At 39.7% G+C, this 19,881-nt stretch overlaps 1 protein-coding gene across 1 annotated transcript in view; it reads right to left on the bottom strand.

Moving 5' to 3' along the window:
* cyth1a (cytohesin 1a) overlaps positions 1-18,546 on the bottom strand; it is a 42,205-nt gene extending 23,659 nt beyond the window's left edge. The window contains 1 exon segment of the mRNA XM_034711646.1: positions 18,465-18,546. Within this exon segment, the coding sequence (XP_034567537.1) occupies positions 18,465-18,546 (82 nt within the window).
* Between the last annotated feature and the right edge of the window lie 1,335 nt (positions 18,547-19,881).

Here is a 19,881-nt window from a genome sequence, read left to right as displayed (position 1 = left end):
GAGGATAATTTACAGTAATCGCAAGAAATACAGCCCAAAAGAGCATCTTTGGAAAGCCATATATGGTACAGCACACAGTGTCAGCAGAGAAGTCATCAGAAACTTCACTAAATCTGTTCACCAGTGACCTCTGACCCCCACTGAAAGAAAAAGAGGTTATATTGGACATTTGAGAAACACTTAAGATTTGAAATGTTTCAAAGACTTTAACAGTTTTATTTTGTATGTAAAGAAAACTGTTGTTTTTGTTGAAGTTTGAATACAGTTGTAGTAAATATTATTATTTTCAATTAATTGAACATTTAAATGGTGCCTAGTTTTTAATTTCACAAGTATTATGCTCTTATCACCAACTTGCTAATAATTTGGCACGCTCATTTCTGCAGATTCTGCATGTATTTAAAAATACAGCCGAAAAGCATAATTTTAACCACACAGTTGAAGAAAGGTTTTCACTATCTGACTTCTTGACAAATTTGAAAAGGACTGTTAACAGTTTTTAAAATATTTCCAAAAATGCAACTTGCATAATAATTTGGAACACGGTGTATTCCTCCTGTTATTGGAGTTCCCAGGGGCGGAGCCAACTGTCATTGGACGAGAGGCAGGGTACACCCTGGACATATCGCTGATCTATTAAAGGGCTACATGTGGAAGAACACCGACACACTCAAAGGCAATTTAGAGTTGAAAATTAACCTAACGGCATGTCTTTGGATCATAGGAGGAAGATTGAAGAGTGCCTGGAGGAGAACCAGTACAAAGTGAACATGCAAACTCATGACACAACAAGAGGCCCTGTGTAGCTACTGGATGTTGCTCAACACAAAGAGGTATGAGTATCATTCTTTGGATGATACCTCAGGTAATATGACTGCATAGTGATATATATAAAATGTTTTAGCCTTGGAATGACAGATAGTTGTTAGCAGACTAAGCAAGGATGATTTCTTGCCAGTTATCTGTACATACAGTTGTAGACCTAATCCCGCTGCTCTTCTATGACATATTAGCATCCCAGTCTGCGCGCTGTGTGCAGGAATGCTGGGACCGGAGGATGTGACTGGGTGGGAACTGGAGCTGGAGAATGTATAGCAAGGCCTTTCACCATAAACACAGCTTTGGTGTAAAGCAACATACAGTCGACCCGACTACAGCATAAACATCCTGCAGCTGCACTCATGGAAGCCTTCATTATGACACAAAGATCAGCTTTCTTAAATAATCTCCATTCCCTTTAACAGCATCTATCAACATGATATGTTTTGATAGGTCAGTGTGGAGGCTTCTCAATGTTTTCCCTCAAAGGCGGAAGTGCTATTTAAACCCACAATGCATGTCTTTGTGCTCTGATCCTGCTGGCCTTGATTCTTATCAAGGCTGTCCCACTATCAACATCCTCTCTTGCCAGTAAAACACACACGCATGCACATAAAGAGAAAAGATGACGGGATATATATAATATAATATATAATAATATATCTGTCTCTGCATGGATTTTTTTTTCTTCCACTTCAGCCCACACACAAACTTTAAATGCCACTTTCCGTCAAAGCATATTGTCAAACTCGCAGCTTCCTGTTTGCGAGCTGTTCTTGTAATTCAGGGGAGGAGTGAAAGCTGTGTGGTTGCAACCCGCCATCCTGTGGGAATGACATTAAAGTAGTCCTTCGTCAAGACTTTTATCAGCTCTATCACAACACTGATGGCATGCAGGAGTCACATGATCAATCAAACAATGCAGCTTTACAATTCAGCATGCATTGTTACCCCCCCCCCCCCCCCCCCCCTTTGACAAAGTTGCTATGGTGTGAGATCTTTCAATGCATTCTTAACACATACCATACCAACAATAATTACCCAAAGTCACCTGCAAAAACTACAAGCTCTATGAAATGTTGGAGCTTATCATGTTAATGTTTAAAAATCTAATCAGGACACTCCTTAAAGCTGCATTCCGTATGGAGTCTCTGCAAGATGCCATTTTGAATTTCTTGGCCCTATCCCTTCAACAGAAGTGATCACAGTTTGTCCTGTATGAAAAAAACTCCAGGCGTGTCTGTACCTGCTGCTGACAAACCTGAACTCATAACTGTCCTCACAGAGAGAAGAGAGAAATGTGGGGCAGGAAGAAAAAGGCAAAACTTAAAGTACAAAAATCTGTTGCGGTGTTGAACGCTGGGAAAAAAAAAAAAAGAAAGAACAATAAGTGTGACTTATAATGTTTGGGTAGTAACAGGGAAGTACTTTATTACCAAATAAAAGCCTGAGTGGTTGGAAAAGTTTTGCAGCAGTTTTACAGCTGATGCATCCGAGGAACACAAATACAAGCTCACATGCAAATCAACCATAACCGCCATCTGTGTCAACCAGAGGGATGGTCAGGTTAACCAGGTCAGGTTGAATTTGACTATGACTATGACCGCTAATGCAACTCTTCCTGTCTAATATTTGTCCTCATAAGTTTACATACCCTGGTAGAATTTGTGGTTGTTTTTGCCATTTTTCAGAGAATATGAATGATTTTTCACTCATGGTTAGTGGTTGGGTGAAGCCATTTATAGTCAAACGACTGAGTTTACTCTTTTTATATCATAATGACAACAGAAACTACACAAGAAATCATAAAGTCTGCCAGGGTATGTAAACTTATGAGCACAACTTCATGAAATAAGTGTCATCTATGAAATGTGATAACTGGGAAAAACTGGTGTAGAGAAATTGATTATCTGTAGACAAGCCATCGACACTTTAAAAAACGTATTGTGATTGTACTTGAGAGGCTTGCAAAACAGAAACCGTAGGATTTTTCTTTGATACATTTTAAAGGCACAGTTTGTAGAAATGAGAGTATTTAGCTTTTTCTGGATTGAAATGCTCCCTTCCTCACCCGTTTACAGTTTTGATAACCCCAAAAACATCTCCAAAATTTGGTCTGTTTTAACTTTTAAAGACACAGAGACGATTTTACATGCTTTTATCTCATCACGCCTGGAGTATTGTAACAGTCTTTGTAACAGCCTGCACAAAAAAAACTTGATCATCTCCAAACTGTACAGAACTCAGCTGCCAGGGTTTTAACCAGAACAAAAAAATACGACCATATCTCTCCGGTTTTAGCTTCCTTGCACTGGCTCCCTGTATGTTTTAGCTCTTCATGGACTTACTCCGAGCTCTATAGCAGACCTTTTAGTACCTTACCACCCGACACGTGCATTGAGATCCTCGGGCAGAAGTTTATTGTGCCTTCCTAATACAAAAATTAAAATTAAATCTCTTCTGAAAACATACTTTTATCATAGAGCCTTTCCTGATTGCTACGGTGGCCCTGAAGTGCAAATCACAACAGCATATCAGAAAACACAAAGGCAAATGTTGATTTTGTGATTTTGATATTTTTTTCAGTTGAACCCTAACCCAATGGTTAATGATGTTGTGTTTTTCTGAATTGCCGTTGTGTTTTCAGAATTGCTGTAGTGTTTTCTGAATGCCGTTGTGATTTACACTTCAGGGCCACCGTAGCTTTCATCTGAATTTTATTTTATTTTATATTATTTCACTTTATTTTAACCGTTTTAAAAATATATATTTTTAAATAATTCTATTCCTTCTGTTTTATTCCTTTATCTTTGCATGATTTTATGAACTGCCTGTTTTATTTTGCTGCCCATGTAAAGCACTTTGTAACTTGGTTTTTGAAAAGTGCTCTACAAATAAAATTATTATTATTATTATTATTATTATTATTAAGTCTATGTAGTGATGGTGGCCTTCTTGGACAAAAACCTCCTATGATGCATTGTAAGTATAATTTCTCCTTTTAAATCAAAATTGTTTTACAACTCATCAAATTGTTGGGCTTGTTGTAAAACTAAGGCTACTTTAAGACACACCTTTAGGTCTTGAGATTCAAGTATCTCAGCGATTGCTTAGGTTGTCAGAAAAAGAAACAATGAAATGTCTCATTATTCATGACCTACTTCTTGCCCAACATTCTAGCTACAGGTTGCGCTGGACGAAATACTGAATACCATTGTTTGACCTGTGATTCCTCCCTAAAAAATGTCAGCAATGCAGCCTGGGTGTTGCTGAGCTACCAAACATGAGACCTACAACACGTCCCCTGTAAAGTAAACACACATCTACCAAATCCAATTGAGGCAGTTGCTATGCAGAATGAACATCGACCTGAGAGGAGAAGAGAGCTGCAGAACCATGCTAAAATATGATTATGTGGAAACGATGACGCTTATCTAACAGTGGGCATCATATAGTGCCAGGCAGGGCCCATTAGAGCTCTCAGCGCCTCTCATTAGGGAACCATTAGTGCCAACTACTTAAACTTCCCAGACCACCCACCTCTAAGTGGCAGAGACAAATGGACTTGGAGAGAATCGACTGTTCCCCTCTCTCGGCTCTCATCCGGGTAAAAACAATGCTGCAGTGTGCCAGGCAGGCCAAGCCGGAGCCACAAAGAGTGTTGAAGTTCTCTTCTCTCCATCCAGCAGGACAAAAGAGCAGCAGCATATAACAGGATCAGGCAGTCAGACGCTCACTGTTCTCTAACACGATTAATGGTGACGCAAGGAAAGGGGGCTGATTAATGTTGCCAGGCTAACCAAGTCAAAGAGATGGAAGCTGCCTGTCAACAAAGGCTTTCTGTGTCACTTCAAAGCTTCCACACTTCTTTAATGCTATATAATAACAAAGTCTGGTGACAATAACAGCTTCGCCAGCAATGGAAGAGGCTAACAACCATCCTTGTATATGGTTTAATAAAACATACAAGCTCTCAGGTGGGGCTTCTGTGATGAAACGGTGGTTTCAACTTAGTAAGCATATTCATAGGCAGAAAAGAGAACATGCATTTTAGAGTATTTCTTCCTTGCTGACACTAGAGGAGTAACTGCCCTGTCTCTTTTCACACCTGTTGCTGCTGACGCTGTGTTAAAAAATGACAACGGCTATATGTGTGCTCTGTAAAAGGAAGTAAAATTTTCCACTAGAGGAAGATGGACAAACAAGTCATTATACACGTCTTTAAGAAAAATGCCTACACTCATTCACTTGAAATTCAGAAATATTGACATTTCTTTTAGAGCACACTGATGGTTTTGTGTTTTTATTTCACTGAGAGACTTTAACAAAATTGGAAAAGAGTAGTTACAATTGGAAATAAAAATGTAATGTCTTATTTATGTTTTTGAACTGTGGGTAATTTATTTGTAGTAGCCTTTTAAAATATAGCGAACTGACCCCATAAATTACTTTTTTTACTTTGTTTTTAAGTTTTAGTTTATTTTTCTAGTAAGTTTGTAAAGTTAAAAGAGTGTTTGTAAATAATTCACAAAGTTGTCTCAGTGAATACAGCAATGGTGGCACAAATGGCAGAATCAACATTGTAAACAAGGCCACACGGTCGAGCGTACACTACTCATTTGGCTCCAGAAGTTTACCCCAAATAAATGCACATAGGAAAACAGAAAAGAAGCTCAAGATCAATTGAGGAAATTTCAAGTGATCATGTTTTCAACGATCAAACTCCAAGAAGAAAGTCTTTCCTGGATTGTTTCACTCACCTACTCCGTCTTCCGATTTTAACACCATGCTGTCTGTTCCTCGCAGCTCCAACTTACAGAAAGTTTTTTTTCCGAGAGACAAAACTCCCACCAAATACCAGACCGTATGAATGTATGGAGACTTCTTTCAGTTCAAAGTTAAACTAAGTCGATTTATAACCACTCCTGGGAATGGTTTGATCGGTGAGTGAGGGGTAGCTCCGTTTCGACAGCTCAAGGGAGTGGTTTGAAGAGACGGAGGACTTTAACCAGCCCACGTTTTCTTCTGTCAAACCAGACGAAACGATGGCAGTTGGCTTCCGGTCGTGACTTTCAGAACAAAAGCCCCAAATTAATAAATACTGAATAGAGACCCATTTTTTGTATGTTTTTGTCTACAGCAGGGGTGTCAAACTAATTTCAGTTCAGGGGCCACATACAGCCCAATTTGATCTCAAGTGGGCCGTACAAGTAAAATCATAACATAGTAACCTATAAAGAAGGACAACTCCAAATTGTTCTCTTTGTTTTAGTGCAAAAAGTAGAAGTAAATTCTGAAAATGTTCACATTTAATGAACTATATTTTTACTAAAACAGCTATTGTATTTTTCACCATGATGAGTCTCATAGTGGGGCCAAATATTATATTCTTTAAGCACTGAATCCTGCTGCGAACACACCTCACACACAGGTTACCCAGTCACCTCACACACAGAGTCTAAAGTTAACAGCAAAAGAACAGAGATTCTAATAATTAAGAAGGTAAAGTTGACTTTTATGGACCCCCCCTGCTCCAGCATGAGCAGTGTTTTTGCTGGACAGTGTTGTATGCAAGTGTGTAGTGCTAGTGCTAGTGCTAGTAGTGACAGATCGCACCTATGACGTACGCACATGTATGGTAAGCATGCGCACAGCACAATATGTGGCTCCTTTCGAAAAAGGTTGATCCACCGCTCCTGCTGTTATAAGTTTACATATACGAAAACTTAAGTGTTGATTGGATCTGGAAGTGCTCTAAAAAGTCCATGAATTTACACCAGATTATGCAACTGCAAATATTCTCCCAGAGCACTGTTCTGGTGTGCTCCATCAGCACTATGATTGTATGCGACCCTCAGAGGACAAATCTGAAATAGCAGTTACTTTTTTTGAAAAATTGCAGGTAATATCTTCTCTATCATTTCTTCACTTTGGGAAGTCGTCCGCGGGCCAGATTGGAACCTCTTGCGGGCTTGTTTTGGCCCACAGGCCGCATGTTTGACTCCTCTGGCATAGAGGGTTGGACAATTAACATGGTCTTGGAGTAGCATTTCAGTGAGCACTGAGTCCATCAACGTTATATGTATCAAAAGTATTTATAAAAAGAGGTTTCCCAAAAAAAGGTACTGAATCCCTCGATCATTGCAGTGTTTTGCCTAAGAATGTCGTAATCATCTTCACTGGCCAGGTATGTGTGTACATGCAAGGAATATGGCTCTAGTAGACATTCTCTCTCTGTACAACTAATATGTATAAGCCTACAATAAACATGGACTTTAGTTTGGATCTATAGATTGTTAAAGACAATAGTTAATATATATTATTAAATGCATTGCAGATTAATCCCAGTACAGCAGATTACAAATAAGATTTAAAATGAAGAATATTGGGATATATTTTAAGACTCGTTTGATGAAGTATTGTCTCTTCTACATCCTGTTAGATTCATCTTAATTTTGGTACCTTGACGTCACTCAGACTGTAGGTGCAGCAAACGGGCCTGATGACGCGTCTACCGCCTGCATTCCCACCCTGTTGCCCTGGGCACTGCTCGCTCTCTCTCTTTCACACGTTCACACGTTCACACACACCATACGCAACTGTTGTTAGGACCGGGTTGAGTGGGGGCAGGGAGACCTGCTGTGTGATTGACACACACAGATATACAGCCGTTCACTTCTGCTGAATTTGCGCTTCTTGCTGCGCGTTCATTCATCACCACATCCGCCGAAAGCAGACAAGTGAGAATGTTTGAAGTCAACCAGAAACCAATGTACACCGTTCTTTGGAAAATAACAACACCTGCGTGTGGCAAACACATATGGTATAACGAACACTTTCATACACTGGCTGAAGTTTCACACTCAGAAAATCTGGATCCTTTAAGTCTGATTTTGGGACGGAAATAAGTCTCTGTTAATCATTAACTTGCCTGATTTTGAAAGCTTTCCTCTTTAAAGCTGTAACACAACAGGGTTTTTTTTATCATCAGGAATGAATTATTTTTGTATGTTGTAGAGTATCATGCTGTCATTAATTCACATTTAAAAGTGTGTGAAGGCATTCCATTAAGACTACAACTAGCTACATACACACGTTTATGCTTCATCGATGCCTATAAACACACAGTAGGCTATGTTCAGGCTACATATGATTAAAGTGTAATCTAATGGATTTTATGGAAAAGTTTTGAGCAGACAACACTCTCACAACTGTACATCCTCTTGTTGAAGTGTTTGTATAATACCTGCACATCTCTGCTGTTATGCTTTGAGACACAAAAGGGCTGAGCCTGTACCTGCCTGCTGATGAGTGCAGAAAGTAAAAGAGGAATGCTGTATCAAAGCCAATGACACACGACAGGAGAAAATACCTCCAAAGTTTTTCTTACATCTTTTGCAATCATATTGCATGAAGAAAAAAGTGCAAAATGCACGGACATTTAGCTGCATTATGGACGTTGTCTTAAATAGACCAATTACTGAGACCAATTCTTTTGAAGTCAAAAGAGTAAAACCATCTTGGCACAAACCTACCCTTGAATGGCCCTAATGAGCATAGCCACTTCATTTAAGAGGGCTCGTCCTCAGGCTGTGCTCCGTGAATGCATCTGTTGTGCTGCCCAAACTGACAATGTACTCAGTGTGAAGTGAACCCGTCTCACACAAAGTTTCAATTCATTGTTGCGTCTTCATTCCCCAGAGAAGAGCTGTAAATCTGTGATCAAAACCTAGAACAAGTGAAACCAAAGAAGCTATGTGACCTTTGAATAAAAAGATCATCAGTCCATATCCACCAACTTTTGTGTGCGACTTCCTGAGCTACACAAAGAAATGTAGAACTGATCCTCCATTAAAAGCGTGACGTTCATTGAGTGTTTTGCATCAAGACAGCGTCAGAGTAGATTTTGAATTGTAGAGGCAGGTTTGTTCTTGCATTTAAAGGATGCAGCTCATTATTTCTTAATGGCTTGGATAAATTCCTCACATGAACACATTTTTTTTGTTGCTATTTTCAGTATTGCAAACTGAAAAAAGTCAGAAAACTGATGATTGAGGGTCACAAAAATATACATTAACACAAGGTATGCACAAAATTATCAGCATGATATCAAGAGCCTACAAAAGCTTAAAAAGTTTCAGTTTAAGCAGATTTGAACCTTTCCTCTGGTGACGCATTAATTATGAGCACACAATGACAACCTATGCATAACAAGCTTCAACATGTCGGCCGTATGGAAGCATTTTAAAGTGTTGAAATCAGTCGGCAAAATAAGCATTTGCAATGCTTATAAAGCACGGGTGATGGGAGAAGGAGCAAAAATCCAGTATCATGGCATATAAATTCCGATTAGAATTGCTGATATGAGGCGTTGCTGCCATTCTACAATATTATTTTGCCCTCATCTTTGCTATGATTACTTACTCCTGTCATCTTTCTAGCAGAAAGGGAATTCTACTTAAGCAGCTAAATCTGCATAAGCTTAAATCCTCTCGATAACATCCAGAGAACAACCTCATACAAGCCCTGATCATATTATCAACAAGATGTTGTTCCGTCTTTTCGTACTGGGTTAAGCCCTTAGGATTACAGGAAAGATCCTAATTCTCGTGTGAAATGTGCCTCCCAGTGAGTTCAGTCAAACAGTAGTGCTTTTCTTTGGTCCACTACCTGATCAAACAATCAGACCCACTCACTGCACAGTAAACCAGCATGAAATATTGTGTGCTATATTTATCCCCTGCATGCAGTTTGATAATGTAACCTCTTTGTTGTATCTACAAGAGTTCACACTGGCTTTTTGATTGAGACCTTGTTCACACAAGAGACTGGCCCCATTAAAAACAGAAAAGTCTTTCCTTCCCGTTTCTAAAAAAGCTGTGTTCACATGACATGCAAAAATGAAAATGATGGAGTATGCATGTCAGACCAGTGTAGTTGGCAGTATAGCTTTGTAATGAAACTGAAGAAGAACACTGCGCACTACAAACCACGCAGCAACCTTTACTGTGACAAATGAAGCCAAGAATGAAGACCTAAAAACTGTACTTTCTAGCGTGTCCACTTGAGGCTGGCTCCAGAAGTACTGGAAACCACATAAACACATTCATGGGAGCATCCCTCTAACCCAGTGGTGTCCAAACTTTTTTCAAAGAGGGCCACATTTGATGTTGTCAGAATACCTCAGGGCCAGTGGCTCCTACTGAGACTTAAGAATCATAAAAGTTATGAAATCTCTATTTAATAACTATTATTTTAAAATTTTCTCAATAAATCAGTAACTAGGTAGTCCTCAGTTTTCCACAAGCCATGTAAACATTGCCAAACTTTATATTCTTCTGGAGGAAAAATGTTTTTCATTAGGGTCGGCAATGTGGGAAAAATATTGCATCATTATTTTTCTATGGCAGGATCCAAATCTGGATTTCATCACACTTTTTTTCCATGTTGTTTTTAAGACTTGCAGCAGCGGACAACATTTTCTAACAAAATAATTATTTTCCTGCGTTCTGAACAATTTTTATGCACCAAATTCTGCCTTTTCTGCACAATTTCATAATGTTGATCGGGTCCTGTGTCCTCTTTTGTGTCTTCTGAACTTTTAGTGTTCATCAAGAACATTTTCACATCATGATAAAAACATTTATTTGAAAACCTGTCAACTTTAAGAGTTCTTGTGTTTCTTCTTTATTGCCGTCTTGAAGAATTCCCAGCGCTTTGGCTTTAGACCGGTAGTCCATATGAAGCTTTTTGAGATGTTTCTGGATTGACTTCAGTTTTGTTTGAGCGATTCGAAGAAACTGCAAATGTACAGATGATTCAGAATGTGATTAATTTCTGTGCTATAAATAACACATTTTAAGATGGAAGCTTGGGGCCATAAATAAATGGACCATGGGCCGAGATTGGCCCCCGGGCCGTACTTTGGACATGCCTGCTCTAACCGCACACACTGTTCGCTGGGGTGATTTTTTTATAACTCAGCCGTTAAGAGGATATTAAGGTTACAAGTTTTGCACAGCTGACTTGATTGACAGGCAGGCACATTGTAGCTGTTAGTGAGGAGGCTAAAGGACCACCTCAACTTACCCTCTGTGCATGTTCTAGGTAGAAATTCAGATTTCTGATTCTGAGGCTACATCCATGTATCATACAGTCCATGAAACAAAAAAAAAGACGACTTTAGCGAATGAACGCTCAAACAAACATTAACTTAATCGAGAGAAGCATTAAATCTCAGTAAAATCAGCAGCACAAATAAAGCTTGATAGTTTGCCATTGTTGTTTTTATCATCTTACTTGGGCATGACTATTTGACTGGGAACATAACACACATGCAAATTGGGATGTGACGTCGCTGTTTCAGAGGATTTGCGTATCGCTTGTTTAAATGCTGACTCCATTCTGGAACCCTTTTCCAAAATTTGCATTTTCATTCACCTAAAATGCTGTTTCGGTGTAAATGAACGGCCATACGCAACTATAGTTTGTCGTTTTTCTATTGAAAACATTTCCATGTAAACAGGGCCTCAGAACTTTGTGAATTATTCCAGCAAAAATATTGGAGAGTTCTCTGAAAGTACCCTCAAAAACTGATGCAAAGAGGCCAAGATAGCATGACTTAAAGTCCTTTCAACGTGACTCGAATGAGTCCAATGTGTTGCAACATGCTTAGCTAATATTATTTGGACTCCAGGTTGAGGTTCAAATGCCCATATTTCTCATTAGTTATTCTTCAAAAATAAAAAATAACCAAAAGAAAGGCATAGAACACAAAAAATATTCAACATGTGATCTTTGAGTATAGAATCAGTGTAATACTCCTTTAATGTGAGGCTGACATTGAGAGATCAGTGACTTGTCAGTGCTGAGTTAAAGTGACAAGCACCTCCCCAATAACAACTTCTAACAATACCAACAGTTTATTCCTGAAACTACAGGTCTTACTCTTTTGCATACAACCCTGACAATGTAGAAAAAACCTTCCTGGAGTTGGAGTTAAATCAGTTTGTTTGAATGTGCAGTTTAAAAGTATCTGAATTCGAAAATTGAACTCTGTGAGAAAACAAGCCTGTGAGAGGAGATGCCAAGAGTGACCCCTGCTGCTTGTCTGCAGTAACTACAGTTCTACAAGAAACATACTGGATCTTTTAAGGAAAGACATACAGTGATAACATAATGACCCACATGCCTTTCATTCATAAGTGGTAATTAAGCTGCACCTTCTTTTGTCCCTTCACATAATGACATGTCATTTTTTTTAATCGTCCTCCTCGACTTATAAAAAAAACTCTTACAAAACAGGCTTATTGAGAAATAGGATGCTGAAACAACGAAACACCTTACATGAAATGTTAGAGACCTCATCCATGTCTGACATTCTTTGGCATAATCTGTGGCTTAAGTTTTGTTGCTCCATCCCTGTTTGACTGATTGCATGAGCAGATTGTGATGCTCTCCTTTCCTGCAGGTGCAGTCACATTTAATGACATCATTGGATCAAGCCAGCGTATAATTTCATGGGTAAGAGGGAGGACAGACCTGAGTGAATAATTACTGACATGAGTCATAAGAAACAGGAGGATATGTGTAGCTCTTGTGTCATTTTTCAGAAGTGGATGTGAAGGGGAGGGGGAAAAAAACTGGGGGCGGATGATCATTGCAATTCCAAACATAAAGCTCCATTTAAATATACAATATACTGTCATTGGTATTTGGAGGACAGTTTCTTTGTTTTTTAATCTTTTCTTTTTTAGCTGAGAGCAAATACACCAGCAGAAATCCTACTGTCTTCACAAATTTTAGGAAGATGGTGTGAAAGGCCAAGGCTAGACTTCCAGGACCCTGCCCTACATTTTCAACCAAACACGCGCCACAACTGCCTCAGTGGACGACAGGCTGACAAAGCATTTGTTCATCTGTAATTAATAACGCATAAGTCTGACTAATAAACAGCCTTATGGAATGACTAAATAACCCTCCTGCTGTTCAGAGACAGATCGTGTCTGCAGGCATGAAAGCTTGATGAGGCTGGCATGTCGACACATTTACTGAGCAACAATAGGCATGACAGTGTGCGTTGAACGTCTGCAACAGCCCAGGACACAATCAGAAACACGATGTTACAGCTCACCAGCATGCCTCTTCCTTTTATCAAGATAAAAAATAAGACTTCTGAGATAAACAAGCCATGCCAGCATAATTTTCTTATTTGGCCTACATAGCTGTGTGGATTTCATCCTCCTCTGTTTGGTTTCCCACACACTCCTCTTTGAAGCAGCTCCCTGGCAGTCTGTCTCTTTTAGCATCCAGAAGACATCAAACTGTGAATCACCAGTAGAAAACTGTTTGTCTCACATCTGATGAGATGTTATATGATATGCTTTCATGCTAGCATTGACTATAGTTTTTTGATCAAGTGAACTTTGTAATCATCAGTGCAAGTAAGAATCCTGACACCCAGTATCTCCCAAACCCCAGTGTTGGGAGTCTTCAAAGAAGGGTTGCAAGGAACATCTAAGGGATGAGAAGCTGTGAAAGGGGAGCATGTTTCTGATACCAAAGTAAAATAGATTTTCTGATGTGTTAAAGATTTAAAAATATTGGACAGTTTTACCTCCTCAAGCCTTCAAAATAGTGTGAAAGAAGCTGAAGAGGAGAAATCCCAATATCTATAATCGTTATATGGGGTCCCTCACCAGCTATGAAGCATTGTTTTATCATCCGGTTAAACAGATTTCATGAGCTACTGGGAATCACACCGGGACAGTTCAAAGTGACATTGTTTTAAATTTGTTACGAAGTAACAGACACATCCATGTAAAGGTACAGTGTGTAAAAAATACATTAAGTGATATCTAGCGGACAATTTTCTAAACTCAAACACTCTCTTGCTTATACGGCCCATCAGTGAATGACAGTGGCCTTTGAGGACAAACAGATCCTGTGATGCATTATAAGTATGATGAAAAAAAAAGACTATAATGCAAATTCTTGTGGGCACAACAATCACTCTATTCTTCTCAAGCGGCAAACTCCGGTCTCAAACTATGAAGCCCATGCGGAAGTGTTATAAACTGCAGTTCATCGAGAATCTGCTTGAGGCTGGCTGCAGAAACACCAGAAACCACATACACACCAATACAAAAAAGGCGATATTTGCAGCATTAATAAACATGTTTACAGCCTGGTTCAAAAAAAGGCTTGGCTCCACTCCAATTTCTCTATCGGCACACACTGTACAGGCGGTGAATTTTTTTCTAGCGCGATGGTCAAGAAAATATTAAGGTTATTACTTTTTACCCAAATAAGGACATGACTGACTTGACTCTCGGACGGGAACACATAGCAGTTGGCCAGGAGGCTCAAACTTTGCCTCTTTACATCACACTATGCCTGGTTGAGTTCAGCATTTCCAATATGGCTGCTGCCATCGATTGGCTTCAAACCAGTGCTCAGGAACAAATGGGGGACGTCATGGATACCACGTCCATTATTTATACAGTCTATGATTCTTCTTCTTCTTCTTCTTCTTCTTCTTCTTCTTCTTCTTCTTCTTCTTCTTCTTCTTCTTCTTCTTCTTCTTCTTCTTCTTCTTCTTCTTCAAACTAGTCTATTGGGTGTGGCAACTCACTAAAAAAACGTGTATGTTACCTTCTGTCTATTCTCTGCTACGGGAGAAACAAGGCCATGCAAGATGGCGGACCTGCAAGTATGTAGAAATAAAAGGATCATTTTAAGATAACAAGAACATTTTTTATATTCAGGTGATGACACACAAGTCTTTTTTCTACATTCTACGCACTGCACCTTTAATCCTCAAACGTCCTTGTTTGATCATATCTGTCAAAGCACCAGCAGAGTGGGGTGTTTGTTATGTTTGATTTCTGACTTAGCAGATTATTTTTCTGATGATCGAGATCAGCTTACTGGAAATAAAGTAGATTATATTCTTAGGCTTATATTGCAAATGCACAAATGAAACAAATTGCGTTTTGTTGTAAAAGTCTCTTTCCCATTACATGTGCTGCAGCTTCACTTGCAACAGTCTTTACTTTACATGCAATGCAGACAATTCAGTCTTACTAGAATACTTGTCTTTAGCCTTAATCTCTGACCCTCCTCATGAATCATTTGCAGTAAGGAGTTGCAGCCTTGGAGATACAAAATGCTGGTCTTATACAGCGCAGATGATGTAACAACCTTTCATTGCACAGAGGATTGTGTATAGGAGTAGCAAAAAAAGCATGCTTGCTTGCAAACTGCAAAGTGCACTTAGATGTACAAGATCCTGATATCTTTTTGTGCACGGGCAACTGTATGTGAAAAACATGTACTACGTATATAATCTCCTTGTCACATGCTTAATGGTGTTAGAAATGAGTATTGGAATGCAGCCTTACAGGTTTTTGTTCTCTTTATTCCTGTAATCCTCTCTTTCACTCCTTTCCTTCTCAGTTTATTTGGTCATACTCTTGTTTATGAAACTCATCTTTATCTAATTGCATTCAATATCCTTGTTTCACAACTGCCTCCAGTAAAACTAGGGTTGAATATTGGCAAGAACTTCACGATACGATATGCATCACGATACTTGGGTCACGATACGATATTATCACAATATATCACGATATCTCAATATTGTGATATATTGTGATATTCTACACAGTTAACTAAGAAAAAAAAAAGATGTATATTTAAATCACACAATATTACTGAAAATTGAAAGGACAAATTAAGTCAAAACTACTTGATTGAAAACAACTTTTCCACTTTATTGTTTTTGAAAAACAATAAGTCGTATTTTAGTTTCAACTGGGCTAAAATATGAATTTGTATTTTTACAAAAAAACGATATTAAGAGTTGAAATATTGATATTACATCGGAGGTCAAAGTACTGCGATATATTGCTTTATCGTTATTTTTTCACCCTTCTATGTACTAGAGAAGTTTTCATCTGACCTCAATTGTTTTTTAGAAGTTTGTATAGCTTGCTGCATATCTGTGCACCTGCATGCATAACAGCATGCAGGTGAATATGGAGAATAGGAGATATATATCAGCCTCAGACAGATAATATACTTTTTGCAAACTAAAAAAGTGCAGGAGGTTTGTACTGCTACATAGGGATATTGCTATGTTTTGGGGGGTGGGGGGGATTTACTTGTCAAACCACCGGATCACCAATTGATTTATGACTTCAAAATTTGAACTCCAAGTCTACTTTGATGATATTGTGGAAGTATTGCTGGATTAAAAGTGCTTTCAGCATAAACCACAGATACAGAGAGCATAAAAGTTCTGAATGGATCAATTTTTTTCAGATGGGGTCTCAGAAATCCTGAACAGGGGTTAAGAGCAACTTATAGATTTCAGGTCCATGATATTAATGGAAGTAATTAAGATAAAGACAACAAAAAGTATGTTTTTAAACTTGTCCAAAAGGCATGAGATATCCAAGACCTAAAGGGAGCAACAAAGTTTAAGAGGCACAAGTAGAAAGGGCTTGGACTGACGTTAGCATCATCATCCACTGTCACTTCTGCACTGTACCTTCCTTTACAAGCAGCTGATCTGGCGAATTTTCCTTGAACACTCTCTGCTCCTGACAAGCTTGTTTGTGCTCCCAGAGAGATCTTGTTGTCCTCAGCTGCCCCTCTGGCCCACACAAATAATTTTGAGATCCAAGATCAGATACACCTGCTTCAGAGCTCAGAAGCTCAGAAGCTGTGCTTTTAATCAGCTAAATTACAGTCAAGATGCTAAATTACTGTCAGCTCCCAGCCTGTGGTGATTAATTGGACATGTTGAGTCAGACTCACAGTAGTATTTAAAGCAAGAAAGGGGCACTGACATAACACTGCATGGGCTTAATCAATTTAGATGAGAGTGACTGGAAATATGGGTACATGAGGATGTCACCACATGAGGTAAGACAGTGTAAGAGCCAGAAAAAGAAAAACAGCAGCTCATGTTGAACAACATTAGGTGATATATAAGGGCAATCTCACTGCTGATAAAACTTGCTGGACAACTGCCCTTCAGAATGAGTCACACATGAATCAATTGCATGGTTCAGGATTCAAACAGAAACACCAACACACACAGAACACCGCCCAATCTCTCCCCGAATGCCATATTTTTTCTGCGTTTGAAGCGAAAATGCTGACACTTGCAGGCAGGTGACAGCAGAAATTAAGCCTCTTGGAATGCTTTCAGTGCACAAATTGGACTGGAGGATAAAAGTGGGAATGACAAAGCAGGGTTATAGCAAACTGAGACTTTTTCTTCAAGCCTAACTGATATGTCCGAAGTATTTTGCATGCTCAACAAACTCTACTGTCACCATGTTTTTGACACCAGATCACTTCCCATTTTCAAAAAACTTAAAAAGTCCCCTCTTTTCTCGCAGGTCTCGGGTTGCTGATTCAGGTGTTTTGAAACCACTGAGACAGCATCACTTCCCCTTTATTACACACTCCACCAGCTGATTCACCACAACCCTGAGAAGCTGCTGTACTCATGGCAAATTCAGTCTGACAGCAGAGCATCAAAATGCCACCCATGCTGTGTCGTGTAATGCTGTTGCAACACCGAACTACCAACCAGACAACATGCTACACAAACATTTCAATTCTGATCCCATTACTACAGTGTGAAAGGACGAATGTGGGAACATAGGGACAGATGGTGGGAAAGTCTTATCCAGCTCGTCCTCTGCCTGCTCCTCCATCTGTAATCAGAGCATGGAAGCAGTGAGAGCTGTTTATCCAGGTTTAGGAGGTGATCTCTGGTAAACACAACACCGCTGTCACTGTTTATCTGAGGACACACAAGCTGGTAACAGGGACAAGGAACTGAATTTGTCATGCACAGCCAAGCAGGAGCGGAAACATGAGCTGTGAATGTGGTCGTGTTTACACCTGAAGCTTCAGCGCTGTCACGGATGTCGGAGCAAGGATGTGAAGTCTTGCGAGCACAGAGTCAGCTCAAATTAGTTTGTGCACTGAGAGATTAGATCTGCTCACTAAGTAATGAGCTCACTCTTTCTCTCTCAGTGTGTGTTTGTGTGTGTGTGTGTGTGTGTGTGTGTGTGTGTGTGTGTGTGTGTGTGTGTGCGTGCGTGCGTGCGCGCATTGGGCTTTAAGTTGCGCTTAATGAGGGAGCGTCTTTAGCCACAGGAATCTCCCTCTATTTTGGTCGGTCTGTTATCAGTGTCGTGGAGCCATGTGTTTGTGCAAGCGGTCACATGAACACAGCAAATTAACAGGTTTTCTTAGATGCTTCCAAAAGTGATCTAAATATATAGATATATATAAATAATAGCTATACAAGGAGATAGATCATGTGATAGAAGTGTAAGAGTGTAACGTGTGGGAAAGTTAAGGAGGATAAATTTATAAATAACCACAAAACATAAAAATGAGTCATATAGAATGAAATGATAATCATGACAAATTAAACCATTATCTTTAACTTCCAGCTCTGATTCAAAGCTTAAGATAATAACTCAAAGGGATATATTTAGCCCTAGATTTCAGTGTTACAGCATTTCCAGTAATGCTCACACACATGCAAACCCCCCAAAATAAACCCAACACACAACAACTGAGTTTGCCTTGTAAGTCTACAGAAGCAACTTTACCTGGATCTTGCTGGAGCGCCTTCACAGCTGGACACAAAAACGTCTGAAGGCTGGACACGCAGAGTTCACCCACTGTCCCCATAGCTCCACTGTGTTATATTCGTATCTGTGCGTGAAGGTTTCGCTCTGTTAGCAGCTGTGTGAGCTTCTCCCTCCCTGTAATAGCGATTGAGAAGGAGGAAAAAGGAAGTAGAAGAAGGCCCAGCTCCCCCACTGTGGCTGCTGGGAGTCAGTCTGAGCTCCTGGCCGCTCGGTCCACAGAGAGACTCCAAGTCCTGCTCGGTGTCACTCTGGTCCACCTAATCCCTAAGGTTGTCGGATAAAATCTCTTCCCTGCTTCCTCCGGTCAATCCATCTCACACTCACATACTTTCTCTTCCTCACAGTAGATTTCTTTTGAATGCGCAACTTGCCAGGATGCTGAAATCACTTCTGCTTTTTCCTCCCTGTTCCCCTTTTTGTGCTCATGTCTCAGCCTCCCTCCATCCTCCTCTGCTCGTTCTCTCTCTCCTCCTCTCCCTCTCTGTCTTACTTTCTCTCCCACTTGCTACTTTCCATACTAATTCAAGCAGATATTCTTGGCGCTTACACACTGCATACAAAAAGGGAAAAGTCAGGTCATATCGTTTGAATGTGAATGTTAATGTTGCTTTAGGAAAGGTCACAGCACATCCTAGTAATATGCAGAAACAGAAATATCAATTAACAATTAAGAAGAAAGTTTAAGTTTGGATGTGCGCTACGAGCCAGATTTCAGCAGCACATTGTTTTCTCTCTTGCTTTTAGCACCACTCATAATTTTTGGCTTTGAAAAGCCTCATATGAAATCAAGATTTCATTGTTGCTTGGCAACTGGGAAGAAGAAATGATTTGCTCCTGGACAAAACACTTGGAGCCATTTGTTTTCATTAGATTATTTTCACACCCATTGAGATTATTCACCATGACTAAATCATATTTTTGGGGGTCTGGAGCCACAGAGCTGATATGGAGATTTTATACACACACACACACACACACACACACACACACACACACACACACACACACACACACACACACACACACACACACACACACACACACACGCACATACACACACAGAATGACAGCCAAAAAACTGGTTTGTACCTTCCTTACAGATGTGGTGATAATGAGCAACAATCAATCTTGGGTTTTCACTTCCTCATGCGGAGCAGAACAGAAATGTTTACCTTCACTCCTGATCCGAAACTTCACCACCTGCCGCTCTGAATTATCCGCCTGTCAATCATGCAAAATGTCCGTAACAGCAGCCTCTCTATGTCAGAGTCAGTCAAGAATGCAACCCTGCACTCTATCAGTGACTAGAGCAAGGTACTCATTACAGAAAGAAATACACAAACTGCCTCATCACAGTTTGCATGGCTTAGATTGA

The sequence above is a fragment of the Notolabrus celidotus genome, chromosome 20 (genome assembly GCF_009762535.1).
Source record: "Notolabrus celidotus isolate fNotCel1 chromosome 20, fNotCel1.pri, whole genome shotgun sequence".
Taxonomy (NCBI): domain Eukaryota; kingdom Metazoa; phylum Chordata; class Actinopteri; order Labriformes; family Labridae; genus Notolabrus; species Notolabrus celidotus.
The sequence above is the reverse complement of the archived record's forward strand: the minus strand, read 5'-3'. Positions and strand labels throughout refer to the sequence as shown.